Below are 20,076 nucleotides of genomic sequence, written 5' to 3'. Positions count from 1 at the left end.
CCTCTCTGGTCCCTACTATCCTATGAGAATCCCCTTTGAGAGCTGTGGTCCCAGAAATTTTGGAGGAGAGGTAAAGGTGAAGATTGCTCTTCTAAATCTTCCGTGGTGTTGAAGGGTGTAGTATAGGCCTAAGAGTGAACGCAAGACTCTACTCTTTTATCTATTGGTTGGAGAGGAGACTTGTGATTCTTACAGTAGGAGTTGGCTGGGAACCCTGTATCACAGACAGTTTGGTTTGAGTGGGCCTGATGGCCCACTCCTTTAATCCCAGAATCTAGCAGATTAAGGGCAGAGGCAGGCAGATCACTTTGAGTTTGAGGCCAGCTTGGTCTATATAGTGAATTACAGGGCGATCAGGGCAACAGCAGGGCTTACATAGTGAGATCCTGCCTCTGCTTCACCCCCCAACCAAACCCCCCCCCAAAAGTTTAGTATTTGAAACTGTCATATAGCCTCAAGATCACAAACTTTACAATGTTAAAACAAGAGGTTTAATTCAGAGTAACATTGTTGAGGTTTGGGAGTCACCACACAAACCAAGCATACACCAATCTCAATTAAGGAAGAATAGCTTATTAAATGCACATCAGGTTCACAAGAAGAAAAAACCTAATTGTGGCACCAGTCTGTCCTCAAGGCAGGCTTTTTTTTTTTCTTTGTCTTTTTTTTTTTTTTTTTTTTTTTTTTTATTTTCGAGACAGGATTTCTCTGTGTAGCCGTGGCTGTCCTGGAACTCACTCTGTAGACCAGCCTGGCCTCGAACTCAGAAATCTGCCTGCTTCTGCCTCCCAAGTGCTGGGCTTAAAGGTGTGCGCTACCACTGCCTGGCAGGGCAAGCTTTTTATAGAAAAAAACAGGTTCAGAAGTTTAAAGGGCAAAGAGAGGAGCAGTTGGCTCACTAGGAAAGTATTATCAACTCACCTTCAAGCTGATTCGTCCTGAGTTAGGGAAGGGGGAGGTTTGGATGGGTGGTGAACCCAAGGGGAATTTTAGAACACTGAGATACCAGAGCATGAGTATTATAATCATAAGTTTTTGGCTTAGTAGAATTCTTCAGTGTTAGTCACAAGAACAACAATGAGCTCATATGTAGGTGCAGGAAGGACTTCCCAGTGGTCAGATCTGACTCAAGATATTTTAGACATAATAGTTCATATTGAACTTTGATTTAATGGGCCCTATGTAAAGTTTTGTGGAATTTCTTAAGATTAACAAGCCTGGGGCTGGAGAGAGATGGCTCAGCAGTTAAGAGCACTGAACTGCTGAGTTCAATTCCCAGCAACCACATGGTGGCTCACAACCATCTGTTGTGAGGGCTCTGATGCCCTCTTCTGGTGTGTCTGAAGAGAGCTACATGGTACTCATATTAGCAAACCTCATAGAGAACATTCAGAACATACAGAACAAAACAGGGTATGTGGTCAGCATGTCCTTGAGCAGAGTCACTTTTTTGTGTCAATGACTGACAGGCATGTTACAGCAACAATATGAAATAACTGGCAGGCATGGAACAGGATGGAGGTGTGTGTGTGTGTGTCAGACCATAACAAACATGGTTAAATTAATTCCTGACCTCAGAAAGGGTGAGAGCTTGGGAAGCCATGGCCATGTGAAAAACCAGCCTGTGCCTGTCTTATTACAAGAGAAACTGGGTTCATTCCAGCTTATGATCAAACCTCTGTTTCCCAAGGATTGGGCTATGCCTCACCTGTAACCTTAACAGCAAATGGTTCTGTACTGACTGTTCCAGGAATGGCAGTCATTGGTTGTTTCACAGCACCCTGCAACACGACCTTTGTTTCAAAAGGTTGTATGACCACCTGTGACTACCCAGCACACTCACCTTGTTACCCTGTCTCTGTTTCAGGAGGTCATTAGGACCTACTTGTTCTGCATATGTTTTGCTCCTGTAACTCTCCCTATTTTGCTCACCTAATGGCACATTTGGAAATCCCTATCCCTGAGCTATGAAATCCTTGTCTTCCTCACACCCAATGCTAATCTCTCAAACTCGGCCTTAGTGGGAGGCATCTCATATACAGGAACAAAACAGCTTTCTTTAGTCAACTGCTTGCTTTAGTTAATTTGGCCATGATGGTTTGAGTCAATGATCTTTCTCCTCCCATCTTTGGAATAAGCACATGTTTGTCCTAGGAGAGCCCTCTATGTATAGTTTGTTTGGGGGATTGTTAAAACAAGCAAATACACAAACACACACCAGTGGTTTTACATTAAGAATGCAGCAAGGGGAACACAGCTGGAAGAGAGCTCACTTAGCATGCAAAAGGTGCTGGATTCAGTCCCAGCACCACATAAAACAGGGTGGTAGATGAACATCTAGAATACTAATGCTTGGTACATAGTACCAGGAAGATCAGACAGACAAGGTCAGCCTTAGCTACAGAGTGAAATCAGGGCTGCCTTAGCTACACAAGACTCTTAACTATTTTTAAAGTAATAATATTAAGAAGAATGTACTGGTAAGATGGCTCAGCTGCTGAAGGTATTTGTCACCTTGACAGCCTGAATCTGACTCCTGGACCCCATATAGTGAGAGATTGTCATGTTGTTCTCTGATTTCCACTTGTCACACAAATACACACACACACACACACACACAAACCCACAAACACTAAATTGTATTCATTCACAGGAGAGAGATACACATAGCTATAATGATTAAGGTAATTAAAAGTATATTTCTCTAGGGACTGGGAAAATGACTTAGGGGATAAGTGCACTGCTTGCTCTTCCAGAGAACCCTGGTTCACTTCCCAACATCTATGTGGCAGCTCACCATTGTCTATAACTCCAGGTCCAGAGGATCTGATATCTTCACAGAGACATACATGGAGGAAAAACACCAATGCACATAAAAATAAAAATTAAATAATTTCTAAAAGTATATGAGTCCTTTATTGTCTGGTAACCAAGAGAGGACATATGACTCAAAGTCTCTTGCTACAGAAACTCAGGCCTTTTAAAGGTTCAAACTGCAAAGACTGTAATTTACAGCCAAGTTAGAGAAGGGAAAGTAACTTTGAAACATTTGTTTCTGGCAGAACAGTAATTTTATTTTAGGTGTGACGTGACAATTATTTTTTTATTTGCACCTTATTTCAGGTATCTTTTTTTGTTTGTTTGTTTTTCGAGACAGGGTTTCTCTGTATAGCCCTGGCTGTCCTGGAACTCACTCTGTAGACCAGGCTGGCCTCTGGCCTCAAACTCAGAAATCCACCTGCCTCTGCCTCCCAAGTGCTGGGATTAAAGGCATGTGCCACCACCACCTGGCTGTAAAATGTTCCTATAAGTCTCCCATAAACTCAACATTTTGAATATCCTGAGCAGTTTGTAGTCCTAAACTAATCTTTGTGCAATGTTCATCAGCTTAGTGTCAATCCTGGCTAGGTAGAACACAGCAGTCAACCCAAAGGTGTCCACTGCACAGAACCTAGCAGCAGAAGAGGCATGGTTAGCATGACCATGATTCAGGTGGGTTTGTCATTTCAGGGCCCCATCATCTTCTTGGAAACCTCAAAAGTTACTATTGTAAATGGTAGAAATTTTAAACATTTCAAATGCCATATTCAGCTGCAGTGGAAATTTCTGGTTTCTTTAGAGACTCAAGTTATGTCATGTGATGATGTTTTGCTGAAGCAGACATAGATAAGAGGATGTTTTGCTGAAGCAGACATGGGAAAGGACATGATGTTTAGAAAGGAATATAAACAGAGGCAGAGTGATGCGGCTCTTGCATTGATTCACCTTGCGCCAAGTCGATGATCCTCACTTATTGTGACTTCGCAGAGAGTAACTTGTCAAAGAACTTCTGGATTTAGCTGCTGCTACTGATGTTTGATATGTTGGACTGGACTGCTCATATTCTGAAAACAAAGATTGAGATCTCCCCCAAAAAACTACAGGTCCATAATCCCCATTTCCTATTAATCTCTCCTCTGATAGGTGGTCTCGAAGGGAGGTTGTAGCATTTAAGAACTCTTATTAACGCCGGGCAGTGGTGCACACCTTTGATCCCACAAAAAAACAAACAACAGAACTCTTATTAAAGTAGGTTTTGAAAACTCCAAGCCTACATTCAGCAGATCTCTGAAAGGTTTGAGGACCACAACCTGTGACTTAGATCTAAGAACTCACAGGAACCTAGATGAAGCTTATTTCTAGAATTAGTTAGTACTCTCTATGACAACTATATTATGACATAAAGTTTATATGTACATAATGATCTCATAGCTGTTGATGTAATACACCTTAAGAAAGGCTTTTTAAGAGTCAAATGAAAACCAAAGGACTATGAAATTAGTGGAAATAGAATAGTCCTTATTTTGTATCTTCCTGTCCCATGCCAGGTACCAGGTGGTTCTTCTGATATGAGACAGATATTTTGGATTTTTCTGTCACAAGTATGGGTAGGTTTAGAGAAGGAGAGAGCAACACACCAACTCCAAAGCCAGCTTTAATTTTCAATTGTATTGGGACCACATAAAGACCATGTGCTGGCCGGGTGGTGGTGGCGCATGGCTTTAATCCCAGCACTTGGGAGGCAGAGGCAGGCGGATTTCTGAGTTCGAGGCCATCCTGGTCTACAGAGTGAGTTCCAGGATAGCCAGGACTACACAGAGAAACCCTGTCTCGAAAAACCAAAAAAGAAAAGAAAAGAAAAGAAAAAAAAAAAAAAAAAAAAAAAAAAAAAAAAAAAAAGACCATGTGCCGCTTATGTCTGTAGAGGTCAGCAGAGATGAGCTGGAGGTAGGATATATCAGTCAATTTACACTTTTTTTGTGTGATTTTTTTTTTTTTTTCTAGACAGGGTTTCTTGTCCTGGAACTCAATCTGTAGACCAGGCTGGCCTTGAACTCAGAAATCCGCCTGCCTCTGCCTCCCAAGTGCTGGGATTAAAGGCGTGCGCCACCACTGCATTGTTTGTGACATTTAATACTGCTTTACATAGGGTGAACAGATACCATATAGAATAATCTCTTCCTTGAATCTCCTCAAATCTACTTTGTCTATAGGATTCCATTTAACTTCTTTATAACCTTGGGGTTGCCTGTCATCTGCTGGTAGGTCTTGTATAGTAACTAAATAAACTAAGATTGGTTCCCCCCCCCCTTTTTTCTTTTTTTTCTTTTTATGTTTTGTTTTGTTTTATTTTTTCAATTTATTTGTGTTCACTTTACATCCTGATCACAAACCCCTCCCTTCTCCCTTCCTAGTCCCACCCTTACACATCCCCTGTCACAATGATTGTCCACTCCCCTTATCCTCAGAGAAGGGGAGCCCCCCCCCCATGGGACATCTAGTCTCAGCAGGACTAGGCACATCCTTTCTTACCAGGCAGTCCTGGTAGGGGGAAGGGGATCCAATGGCAGAGAGCAGAGACTGAGATAGCCCCCTAAGAACCTTGTGCTACCCTTCTTCAGTTTCATCATGCAGTGGCATGGTAGGAGTTTGTCTAAATTCCTCTGTCTATGACTGAGTATCTTTTTGTTTTGTTTTGTTTTCATTTATAAGTCTTTCTAAGGTTTGTATCTTATCAATAATAAGATTTTCATTTATAAGTCTTTCTAAGGTTTTTATATTTTTTATAAATATATATAATACTTTTTATATTATATTTATATTATATATATATTATTTATATTTTTATAAATATATATAAATACTTTTTATATTTGGCACAAAAAAACCTACTATGGCTATTAAAGTGCCTTTTCCTATTAATTTTGATTTTGGGGTCTCCTATTATTAATGCCTTAATTTCTCTTATTGTGAAATACATTTTAGGGGTTGGAGAGATGGCTCCATCCTTTCTTACCAGGCAGTCCTGGTAGGGGGAAGGAGATCCAATGTGATTAAGTGGTTAAGAGCTCTGACTGCTCTTCCAGAGGTTCTGAGTTCAATTCCCAGCAACCACATGGTAGCTCATAACCATCTGTAATGGAGTCTGATGTTCTCTTCTGGTGTGTCTGAAGACAGCTACAGTGTACTCATACATATTACACACATCTTTTTTTTTTTTTTTTTTTTTAAGCATTTTAGCTGTCCAGCTCATGGTTCTTTGAACCCAATACAATCTCCTACTCCTAGAGAAAAAAGTTAAGTCAATAATTTGACTTACACACAACTCAAAGTGGGATTGTTGAAGCCTGCCCCCTCTAGCATAGCTGTAGCCATTTTGATCCATGCCCACCAGCTATTTGATATTGTGGCTGTAATTGGCCTGCCAGTCATTGACAAAAGTAACTTGACTCAGAGTAGGGTCATGCTGAACACACATACCCTGTTATGTTCTATATGTCATGTGGTTTGCTAATCTTAAAAAAAACTCCCCAACAGCACCCTTAATTCAGGACCAACCAAGACAGAGGTCAACTTAAACTGTTACTAAGGAAATGTGAGAAAAAAAAAAAAAAAAAAAAAAAAAAGACGGGCCACCCTACTGCCCCACTGTATATCTGAATATACACTCAGCGTGTTTTTGTGGTTTCAGCCTTTATAAACTGGCCCTGAGAAATGTCCTGCCCACAGCTTTGAGCTCTCGAGCCTGAGCTGTTTCTCTGACTCCCATGAGTCTTGGAATGTGTGTTCAATAAACCATCTCTGTTTAACTGAGAGCAGTGTTTGTATGGTTTATGGGGCGACTCCTGGACCCCAACAGCCTCACAAACTTCTATCACAACAAGGATCTCAAGACAAATGGGAATCCTCTGAGTCTCCTGTGAGTACTCAGTGAAAGTAAGTGTATATGAAAGAGTTAAAAATTTTTTAACAAAATAAGTAAGATAAGAGTTCAGAGCTGGGAGTTTAGGTCAGTGTGACCGAGTGCTATGGATATCAGGAGAGTGTGAGTTGTGCACCTTGGATACCAGGAGAGTTTGAGTTGGGAGTTCTCAGCATGCCTGTACATCCTGGATACCAGGAACTTGGCTGATTATACGTATAGGCTCTTAGAGAATAGCCTGTTCCTTGTACCCTGTCACAAACTGAATAATGGGCTGGGACTTTCCACAGGTACTCTCCAATAGCCCTCCCTTACTCCCCCTGGGTTGTGGTTCCTCCCCCCCCTCCAGTTGTGGTTTTGGCCTTTAAATTCTATCTCCAAAGCCCCAGGGTCAGACCCCATTGCCCCTGTGTGGGCTACAGGTCTTGACCTCAGTATACTGATTAAAATATGCCTCTTGCTGATTACATCAAGTTTGGTGTCTTACAGTTAATGGGTGGCCACGAATTCCCAAGGCTTGGGTGAGGTCCTCCATTCGTGGGGCCCTTACATATGGAGAAACAGAATGCTTGCACACAGAAGGACTCTACAGCTGCTCTGGGTTCTGGAGCGGATGAAACAGGACTCACTCTGCAGAGTGTTTCATCTGGGGCTGCCCTGCATGGCGCTCTGATAACATGCATATACCCTCCTCCCTGGAGGCCCTACTGAGACCTCTACTTGCTATACATACAGCCTGGTGGCTCACCCTGTACTCTCAGGAGACTGAGGTAGGAGCATTGTCTGGGGTTAGAAAGAGACCCTCCCTCATAAACAAACAAACAAACTCAAAATCAACCAAACCACAAATCACCTCAGCTAATTCAGTGTTGATATCATGAGGTGAGTGTCCCTGGACAGTTGCGGCTGTGATGACTGGGGTAGAAGATGGGCAAACAAGATTCAAGATGTTTTTTGTGTTTGAGCTTGGGTTTGTGCACTTTCCTAGAGTGCTTTCTAGTACCAGAAACAGAGAACCCAGAGCAGCTGTAGAGTCCTTCTGTGTGCCTCTTATGGCCTGGTGTCTGTTTTGCTTGAGCTGCCCTGCCCCTCACCCCGATATCCCTGCTTCCATTTGCTGTTGTTGATGGTGGTGGTGGTGATGATGGTGTTGGTGTGTATGTGTGTGTATGTGTATATGTGTGTGTATGTGTGTATATGTGTGTGTATGTGTGTATGTGTGTGTATGTATGTATATGTGTGTGTATGTGTGTGTGTATATGTGTGTGCGCACGTGTGCATCACTAGCCCTGTTTTTATGTTTGTTTGAAACAAGGTCTCAGGCATTCCAGGTTGGTATCAGGGCATTTGACCTCTTGATCTTCCCAGAGCTGTTCTTACAGGTCTCCTTTTTCCTCCTTCCTCTCGTCTGTACAGCCCTTCTCTTCTTACCTGTCATGACATACTGTAGCCCTTCAGACTCAGTCAGAATCAGCCTCCCTCCCACGAGCTGCTCCTTAGTTGCAACCATAAAAAGGGGCAACCCATAAAATAAAAGTGATATTATAGAAAAATAAAATGTATTTTACTTTTATTTGCATGTCTCTGACATGTGTTTGTATGTCCTGGAGGGGCTGAAAGTTACAGGTGATTGGGATTAGCCTGGTGCTGGGCACTAGGAACCAAATTCTGGTGCTCTGGGATATCTGGAAGCATTCTTAATCACTGAGCCATCTCTCTAGCCCACAGTAATAAAGTCTTAGCCATATGTTTCCTTGTGAGATTGTTTTTGTATGATTTTAGCCTTTAATCTGTGAAATTAAATACATATTTATGTATCTAAGATCTAGTGTGTGTGTGTTTGGCAGGTGCTAGCTGTTCAATGATTACATCATCCTATCCTTTCAGGCTTTGGCCTGGTTTACACTCACCACAATGTATCAATACTCTTCAGAATAAATGCCCGACAAATCCTCAAAATGTTACGGTCTAGAGGCCTTTGTTGGGTTCATTTTCTTTGCCAGCTAAAGAATTAAAAGGCAGAAAAAATATGGATTGTAGCAGGTAAGAGCTGGGGAAGTCTCAGACACAGCAAATAGGGGAGCAGACAGAATCCACAGCCTCAGAAAGGTTTTTATTAGAGGTGAGGAAACACACACACACACACACACATACACAGAGAGAGAGAGAGAGAGAGAGAGAGAGAGAGAGAGAGAGAGAGAGAGACAGAGACAGAGAGAGACAGAGACAGAGACAGAGACAGAGACAGACTCTTCACAAAGCAAAGCGGGGATTCAGGAAGCAAGTCAGCTTCCCCTAAGGGGCTAGGGTTTTAAAGTCTTTGAGTTTAATTTGAAAACAATCAGATAACTGATTGGCTCACACCTGTTGTGTAAATATGTCCTGAACTGGCCTTAAATTATCCATTAACAGTGGCCATGCTTGCAGAAGGAAATACTCACAAAGCCTTTGTTATAACCTGAGAGCCTTTTGCCTCTGGTCAGGAGTGTGAGGAAGAAGCCAGCCATCTTGGAAGTCCACCATCTTTATTCACACTCAGAGCTCTACCTGTATATGTCTGTCAGGGAGTCCACCTCCTAGTCCCTCAGTATGAGATAACAATCTCAATTTATTCGTTTGCATTTGGAAATCCAGTGGTTGATAACTCTTCTCTTCTTGCACAGACTTGGCATTGATAGTTAATTGGCTATTACCATGAGTTTGTTTCATAACTCTTACTTGTTACCCTGGCTTCTATATGTTTCTTCTGTTGTTACTGTCAAAAGGAAACTCCATTTCCTCACATTCTGACCAAAACTAGCATTCTTCAGGAACCTGTGAAGCCCGTTCCCTTTTACCAAAGGAGCCACTTCCCTCACATAGGCAGAAGGGAAAAAAAGAATATGCCGCCTCCAGGCTCCCCCAGTATATCACATATATTACTTCCATTACCCTAAATGTCTCTAGCTCATGAGTTTCCCTTTCCTGCACGTCACATTCTTATCACCCTACCTCAGCTATGTTGTCTTGGTCCTCCTTCCCATCCCCTCCCTCCCACCTCCTCTCATGCATGGCCTAACCCCAGCTGTGGGCCATGTTCAATCCATTACTTTCTTTTTGCTCTGGACTCTTCCAGATGCCTCTGGCTGTTCTTTCCCTCATTTCTACGTCTCATATTTACAATAAAAACCTACCTGGCCGGCTGGTGACAGCTCACGCCTTTAAATCCACCACTTGGTAAGCAGAGTCAGGTGGAACTCTGTGAGCTGAAGGCCAGCCAGATCTACAGTGAGAATTCTAGGACAGCTAAGGCGACTCAGAGAAACCTTGTCTCGAAACAAAATAAAAGAGTAAAGTTTACCTTGCCTAGACCCTTCAGCTTTTTAGTCGGGAGTGGTAATGGTCTCTTTCTTTGGGACCACGAACTTATTTCTAATACTGCGAGGACAAATCCATTAATGTCTTAGCTGGTTTGTAGCTTCAGGTCTCTTTCCTGATTGCGATGAGAAGGGGGGGGGGAGGGGGAGTATAAAGGAGTCAACATGGTGGGCTAGCAAACTGTGAAGCTTAAAGTTCTAACTTCTGCTTTGAATTTTTACCTTTTTATTTCAATAGTGGCAAAGTACCTGAACGTTTTTGTTTTCTCCATAGTCTTCAGAGTAGCTTAAAACTCATTATAAGACCTACACTGGCTTTGTACTTGTGATCTTGTTGCCCTTCTAAGAGCTGGAAAAATGAGCGACCTCACCTAGCTAGAATCAAAGATGTAAGAAGTGATTTGCCAGAGTTGGAACTAGGAAGCTGCAAGGCTGGTTATTCTGGGATCTTAGTAACACTGTCAACCAGAAGCACTGGAAGAGTTACAGCTAGGAACTGGAGAACTAAATTTCCAGACCTTTGATCTGGGTGTACTGACTCCGCCCACCGCTCAGTGGGCTGATGGCCCGCGCGCCACTCTTTCATTGGCCGATCGTCACAAGGCCCATGCTCACACGAGGTCATTCAGCCAATCAGTGAATTCGGCTACGCCTACCCTGAGGTACAAGTCTGAGTTTCTTGCGGCCTGGTCCTCAGCATGCCGGGAGTCATAGTATTATATTTAGGTTCTGCTTACTGAGCCTGGAGACTGGGAACTACAACTCCCAGAGTGCTGAGCGGATGCACGCTCCACTTTTAGGTGTAAGCCGCAAACATCTTGGACCCCGGGAGAATCCGCGTGGAAGAAGAGGTGAGAGTTATTGTTGGGGCTGGAGCTGAGGTCTACTTCTTCCTCAGGTCGGGTGAAGCTCCGAGGCACCAAAGGACCAGCCTGTGTCGGAGTTACGGGTCTTGGGGTTGGTGGGCTAGACCGAGCCGTTTGCTTGTCCGATCGTGAATTTCTAAACTATGCGCTGGTGTGTTCCTCAAGTCCTCCTTACGCCAGGCCGCGAGTTTACTCTTGTGAGCCCTCCCACGCCCACCTGTTGCTCGGAGGGCCGCTGCCATTAGCACCAGTGCCTGTACAGACAGACGACAAGCCCACAGCACCTTCGGTTCCAGTCCCCTTTCTGGGTGTATCTAAGAGCCCAAACCTCCCCTTCCTTCCCCTACACGCGGATCCCTCGGTTCTAGTTTTGGCTCAGCTATTTAATACCCACTGAGTCTCAGTTTGGTGTCTCCATTAATAGTGTGACTTAAGGATCTTCCATCCCATAATTCACCGTTCCGAATTGTAGTGAACGCAGCCTTGGAAGTAGAAAGCGTTCAGTTTTAGCCATTTTCGGTTTAAATGAAGATCTGTTGGATCTCCGTCACTCCGATATACTTTTCATTTCCTGTGTTTTCTTTCTGTAATTCTTGAATTTAGAAACAGGGTGGGGCGTTCTAATGCAGGAGGTAAAAAACTTGGCTTAGGGGGTACCTTAGGTAACTGCTACCAAGCATCTGCTTCCGGTGCTTGCTCCTGCAGGGAGTGCTTGGTGTCCCCCACCCCCATGCCCACCCGGGATGCCCCTGTCCCGCTGGCTGAGATCTCTGGGGGTCTTCCTGCTGTCAGCCCCCTGCTGGGCACCCCGGGAGAGGTGGCTTGGTTACCTACAACGACCCTCCCTGGCATATGGGTGTCCAGTCCGGGGGGCCTGGCACAGTGCCCGCTGGTGGTGCCAAGTGTGGACAGAGGAGCCTCGGTGAGTGTGGTTGGGGTGCGGGGCTTCGGGGAGGGAAGCACCGGAGCCACCCTCTCATTTGTGTGTGTGTGTGTGTATTTTTTTCCCTCAGAGCATTTAGCTCCTCTGTCAGAATGAATGGGAACCAGAATTTGGATGTTTATAACCAAGAAAAGCAGAATTTCATCCAGCACTTCTCCCAAATCGTCAAGGTGCTGACTGAGGATGAGCTGGGACACCCAGAGACAGGGGATGCTATTACCCGGCTCAAGGAGGTGAGGGATTCAGGATTGAAGAAGCCAGTAGAGGATTTTGATAAGCGCGGAAGGAAGTAAAGGTTTTTACCAGAGTCTCTGGACCACCTCTCTGATGATGTCTGGCTTCCTGACTTTTGACCATCCAAACAGCTTCGCTTGAGAGTAGAGACCTGGACCTAGTGAAGTTTGATTGAATGCCCTGAAACTATAAGATAGAATCGTAGTAGATACCAGGAGGCTGTTGGCACTGAGGCCTGAGGGAAGTTACTGTATTGTTAGAAAGCCTGTTCTAGGAAGGGGGTTGTTGTTGTTCCACCTGATTTACCCATTTCCCTCCAGTCTCTTGTGTGGTTTGTTTGGGTTTTTTTTTCTTTTTTTTTTTTTGGGGGGGTGGGGGTTCGAGACAGGGTTTCTCTGTGTAGCCCTGGCTAATCCTGAAACTCACTCTGTAGACCAGGCCAGCCTCGAACTCAGAAATCCACCTGCCTCTGCCTCCCAAGTGCTGGGATTAAAGGCGTGTGCCATCACTGCCCAGCTTGTGTTTATTTTTCTTAAGACAGAGGTTTTTTTGTTTGTTTGTTTGTTTTTGTTTTTTTTTTTAAGCCCACATGGTCTCAGACACACAACCCCCCTGCCTCAGCCTACTGTGGGCTGTATCAGTTACAGTGCCATCATGTCTAGATTAGGAATTATTTTCTTTTAAAGACATATATTTTTGTTTATTTTTAGTTTTTGTGCATTGACATTTTGCCTGCATGTATGTCTGAGGACAGTTGTGAGCTGCCATGTGGGTGCTGGGAACTGAACCCAGGTCCTCTGGAGGGGCAGTCAATGCTCTTCACTGCTGAGCCGTCTCCGTAGCTTGGAGAATTCTTTTTTATAAATGTTGTCTCATCTCTGAGTTAAAAACAAGGGGGCAAGTTTTCTTTGTCTATACTGTGTAGGTATTGAAGAGCTATCTCTTTAGGTAGTTTGCACTGCTGTCTGGCAGAAGGCACAGTGAGAAGGCCCCAGGAGGAGGACATTGGAGGGGTCAGAAATATCCCTGAACCTTGCTGTCCCTTCAGTACCTTTCTTTGGCTAACTTTGGAGAAACCTTGTTTTTTGGTTTGTTTTCTGTAGCCAAGGCTGGCCGGAACTCATTATGTATCTGAGGACAGCCTCAGACTCATGCAGTCTGCTTGCCTCCGCCTTCTGAGTATTGAGATTATTGGAGTTAGCCATCACTCCACACCAGGGCTCTTGTCTTCTATACAGGCTTGTATATAGGTGGTCCAAGTTCTTGGCTTAAGGGAATAATTGGGTGTACATTATGTAGCAGGTGCTTAGGTGCCATATGCCATAGGACTTTGGAGAAGGCATGAAGAGGGGGGTGATCCAGGGGCTCTCCAAGGGGGAGTTAGGGTTCAGAGAAGGGAAGGGAAAATCTCTTTGGGTCCCTGCTATGTAGACCCTGATGTCCTCTCATCCTGTCTCAGGTCCTGGAGTACAATGTGGTAGGAGGCAAGTACAACCGGGGTTTGACCGTGGTACAGGCCTTCCAGGAGCTGGTGGAGCCGAGGAAACAGGATGCTGAGAGTCTCCAGCGGGCCCTGACTGTGGGCTGGTGTGTGGAACTGGTAAGAACGTCCAGGGGAGCAGAGGTCCCCGCAGTGGGGCTCCCGCAGTGGGGCTCCTTGAGGAGGAGAATGGGCTTGTTTCTTGCTTGTGCTGGTGTTTGTGTCTCTTGTGTGCTATAGTCACATTTAGGCAGCGTGAATCACTTCAGGGACTGACAGATGGACACAGAGAATTTTCAGAAATGCTAACCTTAAATTTCACCAGTGATGGTGGCACGCGGCCTTTGCTGTCATCACTAGGAGCAGAGGCAAGTGGATCTCTGAGTTCTAGACTAGCCTGATCTACAGAGTAAGTTCTAGGACAGCCAGGGCTACCAAGAAACCCTTGTGTCAAATAACAGAAACCTTAAATTTCCTAAACTTGAGAAGAAAAGAAAAGAAAATGGTTTTAAAGGCTGGTGAGATGGCTTGTCTGGTGCGAGCACTGGCTCTGCAAGCAGAAGAGCCGAGTTTGGGTGCCAGAACTATATGAAAATCCAGCTATGGCTGAACACAGAATCTGCGTGGTAGGTGGAGGCCAGAGGCTGGTTGGGCTGCCTGGCTCAGTGAGAGACCCATGTTAAAAGGAACACATTGATGTGATGGGCAGGACACCTGGCATCTTCCTTTGGCTTCTACTCCCCTGTGCTCATGCCCACACTAAATGCACACAACCACACACCTGTGTGAAGGTGGTACATATCTGTAATACATAACACCCAGCATAGAGACAGACACATTCCCCAGAGATCGCTGGCAAGCTGCTTTAGCCAGTAAGTCAGTTTCGGGCTCAGTGAAAGGTTTGTCTCCAAAAAACGAGGTGGAGAGGTGGAGAGTATGCAGGACAGCTGATCCATGTATGTGCCCAGTCCAGACACCATGTAAGCACATGTAACACAGACACACGCACACAAGACTCAAGCATTGGCTGTCAGTGCAGTGCCTGCTGGGCAAGCAGAAACACTTGTGTTCAGTCTCTTACTATCCATATAACAGCTGTGTGCGTCTGTGATACCCTCCCTGGGGTGGGTAGAAAGATGCAGATCCCTGGAGCTTGTTAGCCAGTCTGGCACAGTTTCAGTGATAGACCCTGTCTCAAAGAGTAAGGTGAAAGGGCTGGAGAGCTGGGTCAGTGGTTAAGAGCACTGGCTGCTCTTCCAGAGGACCTCGGTTCAATGGTGAGTATTCATATGATACCTCACGTCCATCTATAACTTCAGACTTCTGGGATCTGACACCCTCTTCTGGCCTTTGTAGGTACCAGGCGTGCACATGATTCACAGACTGACGAGCAGACCAACATCAACGTGTATAAAATAAACAGTGCTCAGTTTGGTAGCACATGTACTGAAATTGGAACAGTGCAGAGAAGATTAGCACGGCCCCTTTGCAAGGATGACAAATTCATGAAACATTCATTCTCTTTTTTTTTCTTTCTAGCTTTTTATTTCTATCAAGTGTGCGAAAAAATACATAAAGACTGCTACCAAAAATATGTTATATAAAATTTAAAAAATGAGATAGACATCTCGGAGAACCCTCCCCCAAAATGAGGAAGACATCTCATGTTGAACTTTGACCTCCACATGAATGCATTTGTAACACATGTACACAGAGCACATGCATATGTGAAACATGCATGCACAACACGTGTACACATTTTTACAAACCTGTAACATGCATGCACATACAATACACACATACAAACATGTACACACATAACAAACAACTCAGATCTTTGACATGTTTACTTACTGAAATGACTTTCCAGAGCCAAGTAAAAGCTGCCCCCCTAGGGTAGGATACCTATGGTAGCCCACCTATGGCTCTGATTTGTTTCTGTCCCAGCTTGAGTATCTGTGATGTTTTTTCCCCCTCTGGGTGGGTGAGGGGTTTTCAAGCTGATGCAGCCCAGGGCCTTGTCTATTATAATAAGCACGTTCTTATCCCTTAACTACATCTCTGCCCTTTGGTTTTGAATTTTGTTTTTTCAAGATACGGTTTCTTTGCATAGCACTGGCTGGCCTGGAACTTGCTCTGTAGACCAGGCTGGCTTCAAACTCAGACCCCTCTTCTCCTGAGTGCTGGGATTAGAGGTGAGCACTACTAGTGCCTGGCTGGGTTTTGTTTTTTTGAGACAGAGTCTCACTGTGTATGGCTCATAAATACTCAAGATCACCTCACTTCAGCCTTCCAAGTGCAGGGATTATAGGTGTGTGCCATCACGCCTGACTCATACTGACTTACTAAATTATTGGTCTATTAAATAGACCAGTTTGTGGTATTTGAATGATGTCATGATAGACTTCTGTTGAGAATTGTAGTGATGGCAGGGTAAGTCAGTAAAAGTTCTGGAGCCCTGAGTTTGATCCCTATAGCCCATGTAAGAAGTGAACTGACTCCTGAAAGCCACCCTCTGACCTCACTCACATCTCCCTCACCCATTAGTGAAGAGCCAGTCATGGGATTCTAATGGGTAAAGGTACTCACCAAATAAGCCCAGCAAAGTAAGTTCCATCCCAGAACCCGTGGAAAGATGGAAAGAGAAAAACAACTCCTAGAAGTTGTCCTCTGACCTCTACTTGTGTGCTGTGGCATGTACATGCCCCTGCACACAATAATAATAGTTTGTTAAATAAAAAAGAAAACGTACATAACTTTGTTGTGGGGTCAAAAGTCTTCCCTACCATATATATGTAAAGCCCGGGTTCCTCTCTCAGCACTTTTAACACAGCCAAGCCATTCAGTTACAGCAGCTACTGTGTAGCAAATGTGGAGCCTGCCTGGAAGAGTGAGGTGTTCAGGAGGTGGGCCGATGACCTTGAGGTTGAGGCCAGTCTGGCCTTCATAGTGAGGCTCTGTCTCAAGGAAACAAAACCCAAAAGTGTCATGGGCATTGTCGGGGGATGTTCCTGGGGAGGCACCACTCTGAGGTCTGGGCCAGGCTCTGGGCTGTCTAGAGGAGCCACCAAGTGAGCCCTTTGCGGAAATTAAAGAGCACTTACTGGCAGGCAAAGTGGCTCAGCTGGTAGCATGAAGTCCTTGGGTTTAGCGCCCATCCATGCACAGAACCAGGCATGGCAGCAGACGGCTGTGACCTCAGCACCTAGGAAGTAGAGGTAATGGCAGAAGTGTACATCCTTGGCTCCATCTACAGGAAAAAGCCATTGATAGCCAAGGTGGTGCTTGGCATGGTGCTCCTGGAAGTGTGACCCTCATAGTCCATCACTGAGAGAAGTCAGGGTGGCAGTTAATGCACACGCCATGCATGATGCTGATGGCTGGTTTGTTCCCATAGCTTGTTCAGCCTGCTCCCTTACACACCCCAGATACCTGCCCAGGGACGACAGCACCCACCATGAAAATGCCTCCCAGTTTTGCCTGTAGGCCAATCTGCTGAGGGCAGTTTTTCAGTTGAGGCTTTCTCTTGCCAAATGACTATAGCTTGTGTCAAGTTGACCTTGAACGAGTCACTGGAATAAAAATTCATTGATGTTTTGGGCAAGAGTGAGCTACATGACAGTGTTTCATACTCTCACTGCTATCAGAGAGTCTTAGAGCCGATTAGAGGTAGCAGAGGGGTATTTTAGTCCATTAGCCTGAGGAAAAGGGTGCATACATGAAATCTGAGAGGAGGTTCAGTAACTTGTCAGGGTCCCCACAACCAGCCTTGTACCCAGTGCATGGCAGTGGCCAGAGCAGCAACTGTCACTGAGAGAGGGTCTTCCAGAGCCCTGTGGTCTGACTGGGCTCCTTCTCCTAGCTCCAGGCTTTCTTCCTCGTGTCAGACGACATCATGGACTCTTCCCTCACTCGCCGGGGGCAGATCTGCTGGTATCAGAAGGTAAGAAGGCAGACAGGCAAGTAGCAGTGGGTGTGGTGGGCAGACCATGGGGAGGTGGTTGGGGTGTCTGCTGTGATGGTTTGAATCTGGCCAGCAGTAACTTATTTCATGCTGTTCCTAACAGCCAGGCATAGGCTTGGATGCCATCAATGATGCTCTGCTTCTGGAAGCCTCCATCTACCGCCTGCTGAAGTTCTACTGCAGGGAGCAACCCTACTACCTGAACCTGCTGGAGCTCTTTCTGCAGGTACATTGCGTTGGGCTGGGGTCCCACAGCTGTCCACCATAGCTCTAGCCTCTGCTGCGTGTGCTCTTCTGCTCTGCTAGGGTTGGCTCAGAAGAGTGCGATGGCAAGCAGAGGCATTGAAGAAGGCTGTCGTGTGATTGTGAACGTGGAGATGTTCTCTCCCCTCCTGCCTGCCAAGTTGTCAGCTACTTAGTATACAAGGCCCAGGATGCCAGCATTTCCTGATCCTAGAGAAAGCCTGGCTTAGAGACCATGTGTTGTCTTCCTCCCTAGAGTTCCTATCAGACTGAGATTGGGCAGACTCTAGACCTCATCACGGCACCCCAGGGCCACGTGGATCTTGGTAGATACACTGAAAAGAGGTGAGGCCACTGGCAACCATGTGTAGACAGTGACAGATTCAAGATGGGCCATGCCCTTATGGATGTATCTTCTCCCCTGACTCAGGTACAAATCTATTGTCAAGTACAAGACATCATTCTACTCTTTCTACCTGCCCATCGCTGCTGCCATGTACATGGTGAGTCAGCGGCACCTCCTGTTTTCTCTTGGGGATGTTGGGACAAGAGGATACGACCTCAAGCAAGCCACCCATCCCTCTTATACTGGAAAGTGAACAGAGTTGAGGCCTGTGGATGTACATCTGAGTTGGGGGAGCAGAGGAAAATTGAGGCTGAGGCAAGAGACTAGGTGTGGAGGTGGTTTACGGTCAGCCCTAACCTGCCTCTTCAGATTTTCTTTTCATTTTGTGAGAAGTTGGAATTGAGCTGGCCAGTGGTGGCGCAGGCCTTTAATCCCAGCACTTGGGAGGCAGAGGCAGGCAGATTTCTGAGTTTGAGGCCAGCCTGGTCTACAGAGTGAGTTCCAGGACAGCCAGGGCTACATAGAGAAACCCTGTCTCGAAAAATGATAAATAAATAAATAAATAAATAGAAAGCAAAACTGTAATGGCTGCAGCTCCCAGGGGAAGATGATGTGATGCCTTCGGAATGGGTTCGGTCCCTAGGCCTTCCAGGAAGGGGCTGGAGGTTGGACTGTTAAGCAAAGCCCATGGGAAGCATCAGGAAGGGCAAGGTGCCTGTGCTCATGCTGCCTCACCTGTCTCCCTACAGGCAGGCATCGATGGGGAGAAGGAACATGCCAATGCCCGGAAGATCCTGATGGAGATGGGCGAATTCTTTCAGGTCCAGGTAGGAAGCTCCTCCAGCAGCAGAGTTTCCTCTTGCTCCTGCCTGGAGGCCTTCTCATCTCTCCTTTCTGCCTGCTGCCTAGGATGACTACCTCGATCTCTTTGGAGACCCCAGTGTGACTGGAAAGGTCGGCACTGACATTCAGGACAACAAATGCAGCTGGCTAGTGGTTCAGTGTCTGCTACGAGCCACTCCTCAACAGCGCCAGATCTTAGAGGTGCTCAAGTGGGGCCTGGGGGTGGCATGTCCCTTTGCTAAGAGGGTGATGGAGGAGGAGTGGTTAGGAGAGCAAGGTGATTTTGCTGTCCAGGAGATATTTGGCAACTCAACTCTGCAATTGGTGTGTGTGCTGAAGGTGGCTAGCAGGCAGAATCAGGAAGATTTTGAACAGTGACAGACAACACATGCTGCCCAATAACTCTGAGCAGTGTGGAGGCTGAGAAGCCGTAGAGGAAATAGAATCCTGAGTCAATACCTGAACTTTGGGGTGGGGAAGGCAGTGCTTGATATCTTGGATCCCCAGAGAGGAGAGTTTTGCCAATATTCTGGAATATGTGAATGAGTTGTGAGGACCTTTGGACCCAGCCAAGTAAACCTGTTTTCCTGCTTCCAGGAGAATTATGGTCAGAAAGATCCAGAAAAAGTGGCGCGGGTGAAAGCACTGTATGAGGCGCTGGATCTGCAGACTGTGTTCTTCAAGTACGAGGAAGACAGTTACAACCGCCTCAAGAGTCTCATCGAGCAGTGCTCTGCGCCCCTGCCCCCATCCATCTTCTTGGAACTAGCAAACAAGATCTACAAGCGGAGAAAGTGACCTTGGAATTGAAGAGGCTGGGAGGAAGGGATCTCAATAAATTATTGTTCAACATCCTGTGGTTTTATGCTTGTGTCAGAGGAGTTCACCTTTATCCAGAATGGAGAGGTGGGAGAGGGCAACTTGTAATCCAGGTTGGCAAAGGCATTTCTTGAGACCCAAAGCTGCTGCCTTCTAGATGGGTGACATAGGCACAACGTCAAGTGTTGCGTGGTGGTTGAGGGGCGGTCTTGAGCTATGCCACACCCATGCGTGAAGGGG

The 20,076-nt window shown here is 45.7% G+C and overlaps 1 protein-coding gene and 1 non-coding gene across 3 annotated transcripts; both read left to right on the top strand.

The window, feature by feature from the left end:
* Positions 1–10,784: 10,784 nt before the first annotated feature.
* On the top strand, positions 10,785–19,869 carry Fdps (farnesyl diphosphate synthase). Of its 2 annotated transcripts, none has more exons than XM_034500772.2 (10): positions 10,785–10,949; positions 11,978–12,140; positions 13,601–13,741; positions 17,484–17,564; positions 17,689–17,811; positions 18,085–18,173; positions 18,259–18,331; positions 18,924–19,001; positions 19,084–19,218; positions 19,615–19,869. In XM_034500772.2, exons 2-10 carry the CDS (start codon positions 12,000–12,002, stop codon positions 19,813–19,815), a joined length of 1,062 nt encoding a protein of 353 aa, XP_034356663.1. In that variant the 5' UTR covers positions 10,785–10,949; positions 11,978–11,999; the 3' UTR covers positions 19,816–19,869. The 2 variants fall into 2 exon arrangements, with proteins under 2 accessions (XP_034356663.1, XP_034356662.1); XM_034500771.2 differs by lacking the exon at positions 10,785–10,949 and adding an exon at positions 11,693–11,886.
* On the top strand, positions 15,044–15,150 carry LOC117707927 (U6 spliceosomal RNA). Its single transcript, XR_004606672.1, has one exon. It is a non-coding gene; the product is annotated as a U6 spliceosomal RNA (small nuclear RNA).
* Positions 19,870–20,076: the final 207 nt, after the last annotated feature.

This window comes from Arvicanthis niloticus, chromosome 4, assembly GCF_011762505.2.
Source record: "Arvicanthis niloticus isolate mArvNil1 chromosome 4, mArvNil1.pat.X, whole genome shotgun sequence".
NCBI classification, from domain to species: Eukaryota; Metazoa; Chordata; class Mammalia; order Rodentia; family Muridae; genus Arvicanthis; species Arvicanthis niloticus.
The sequence above is the reverse complement of the archived record's forward strand: the minus strand, read 5'-3'. Positions and strand labels throughout refer to the sequence as shown.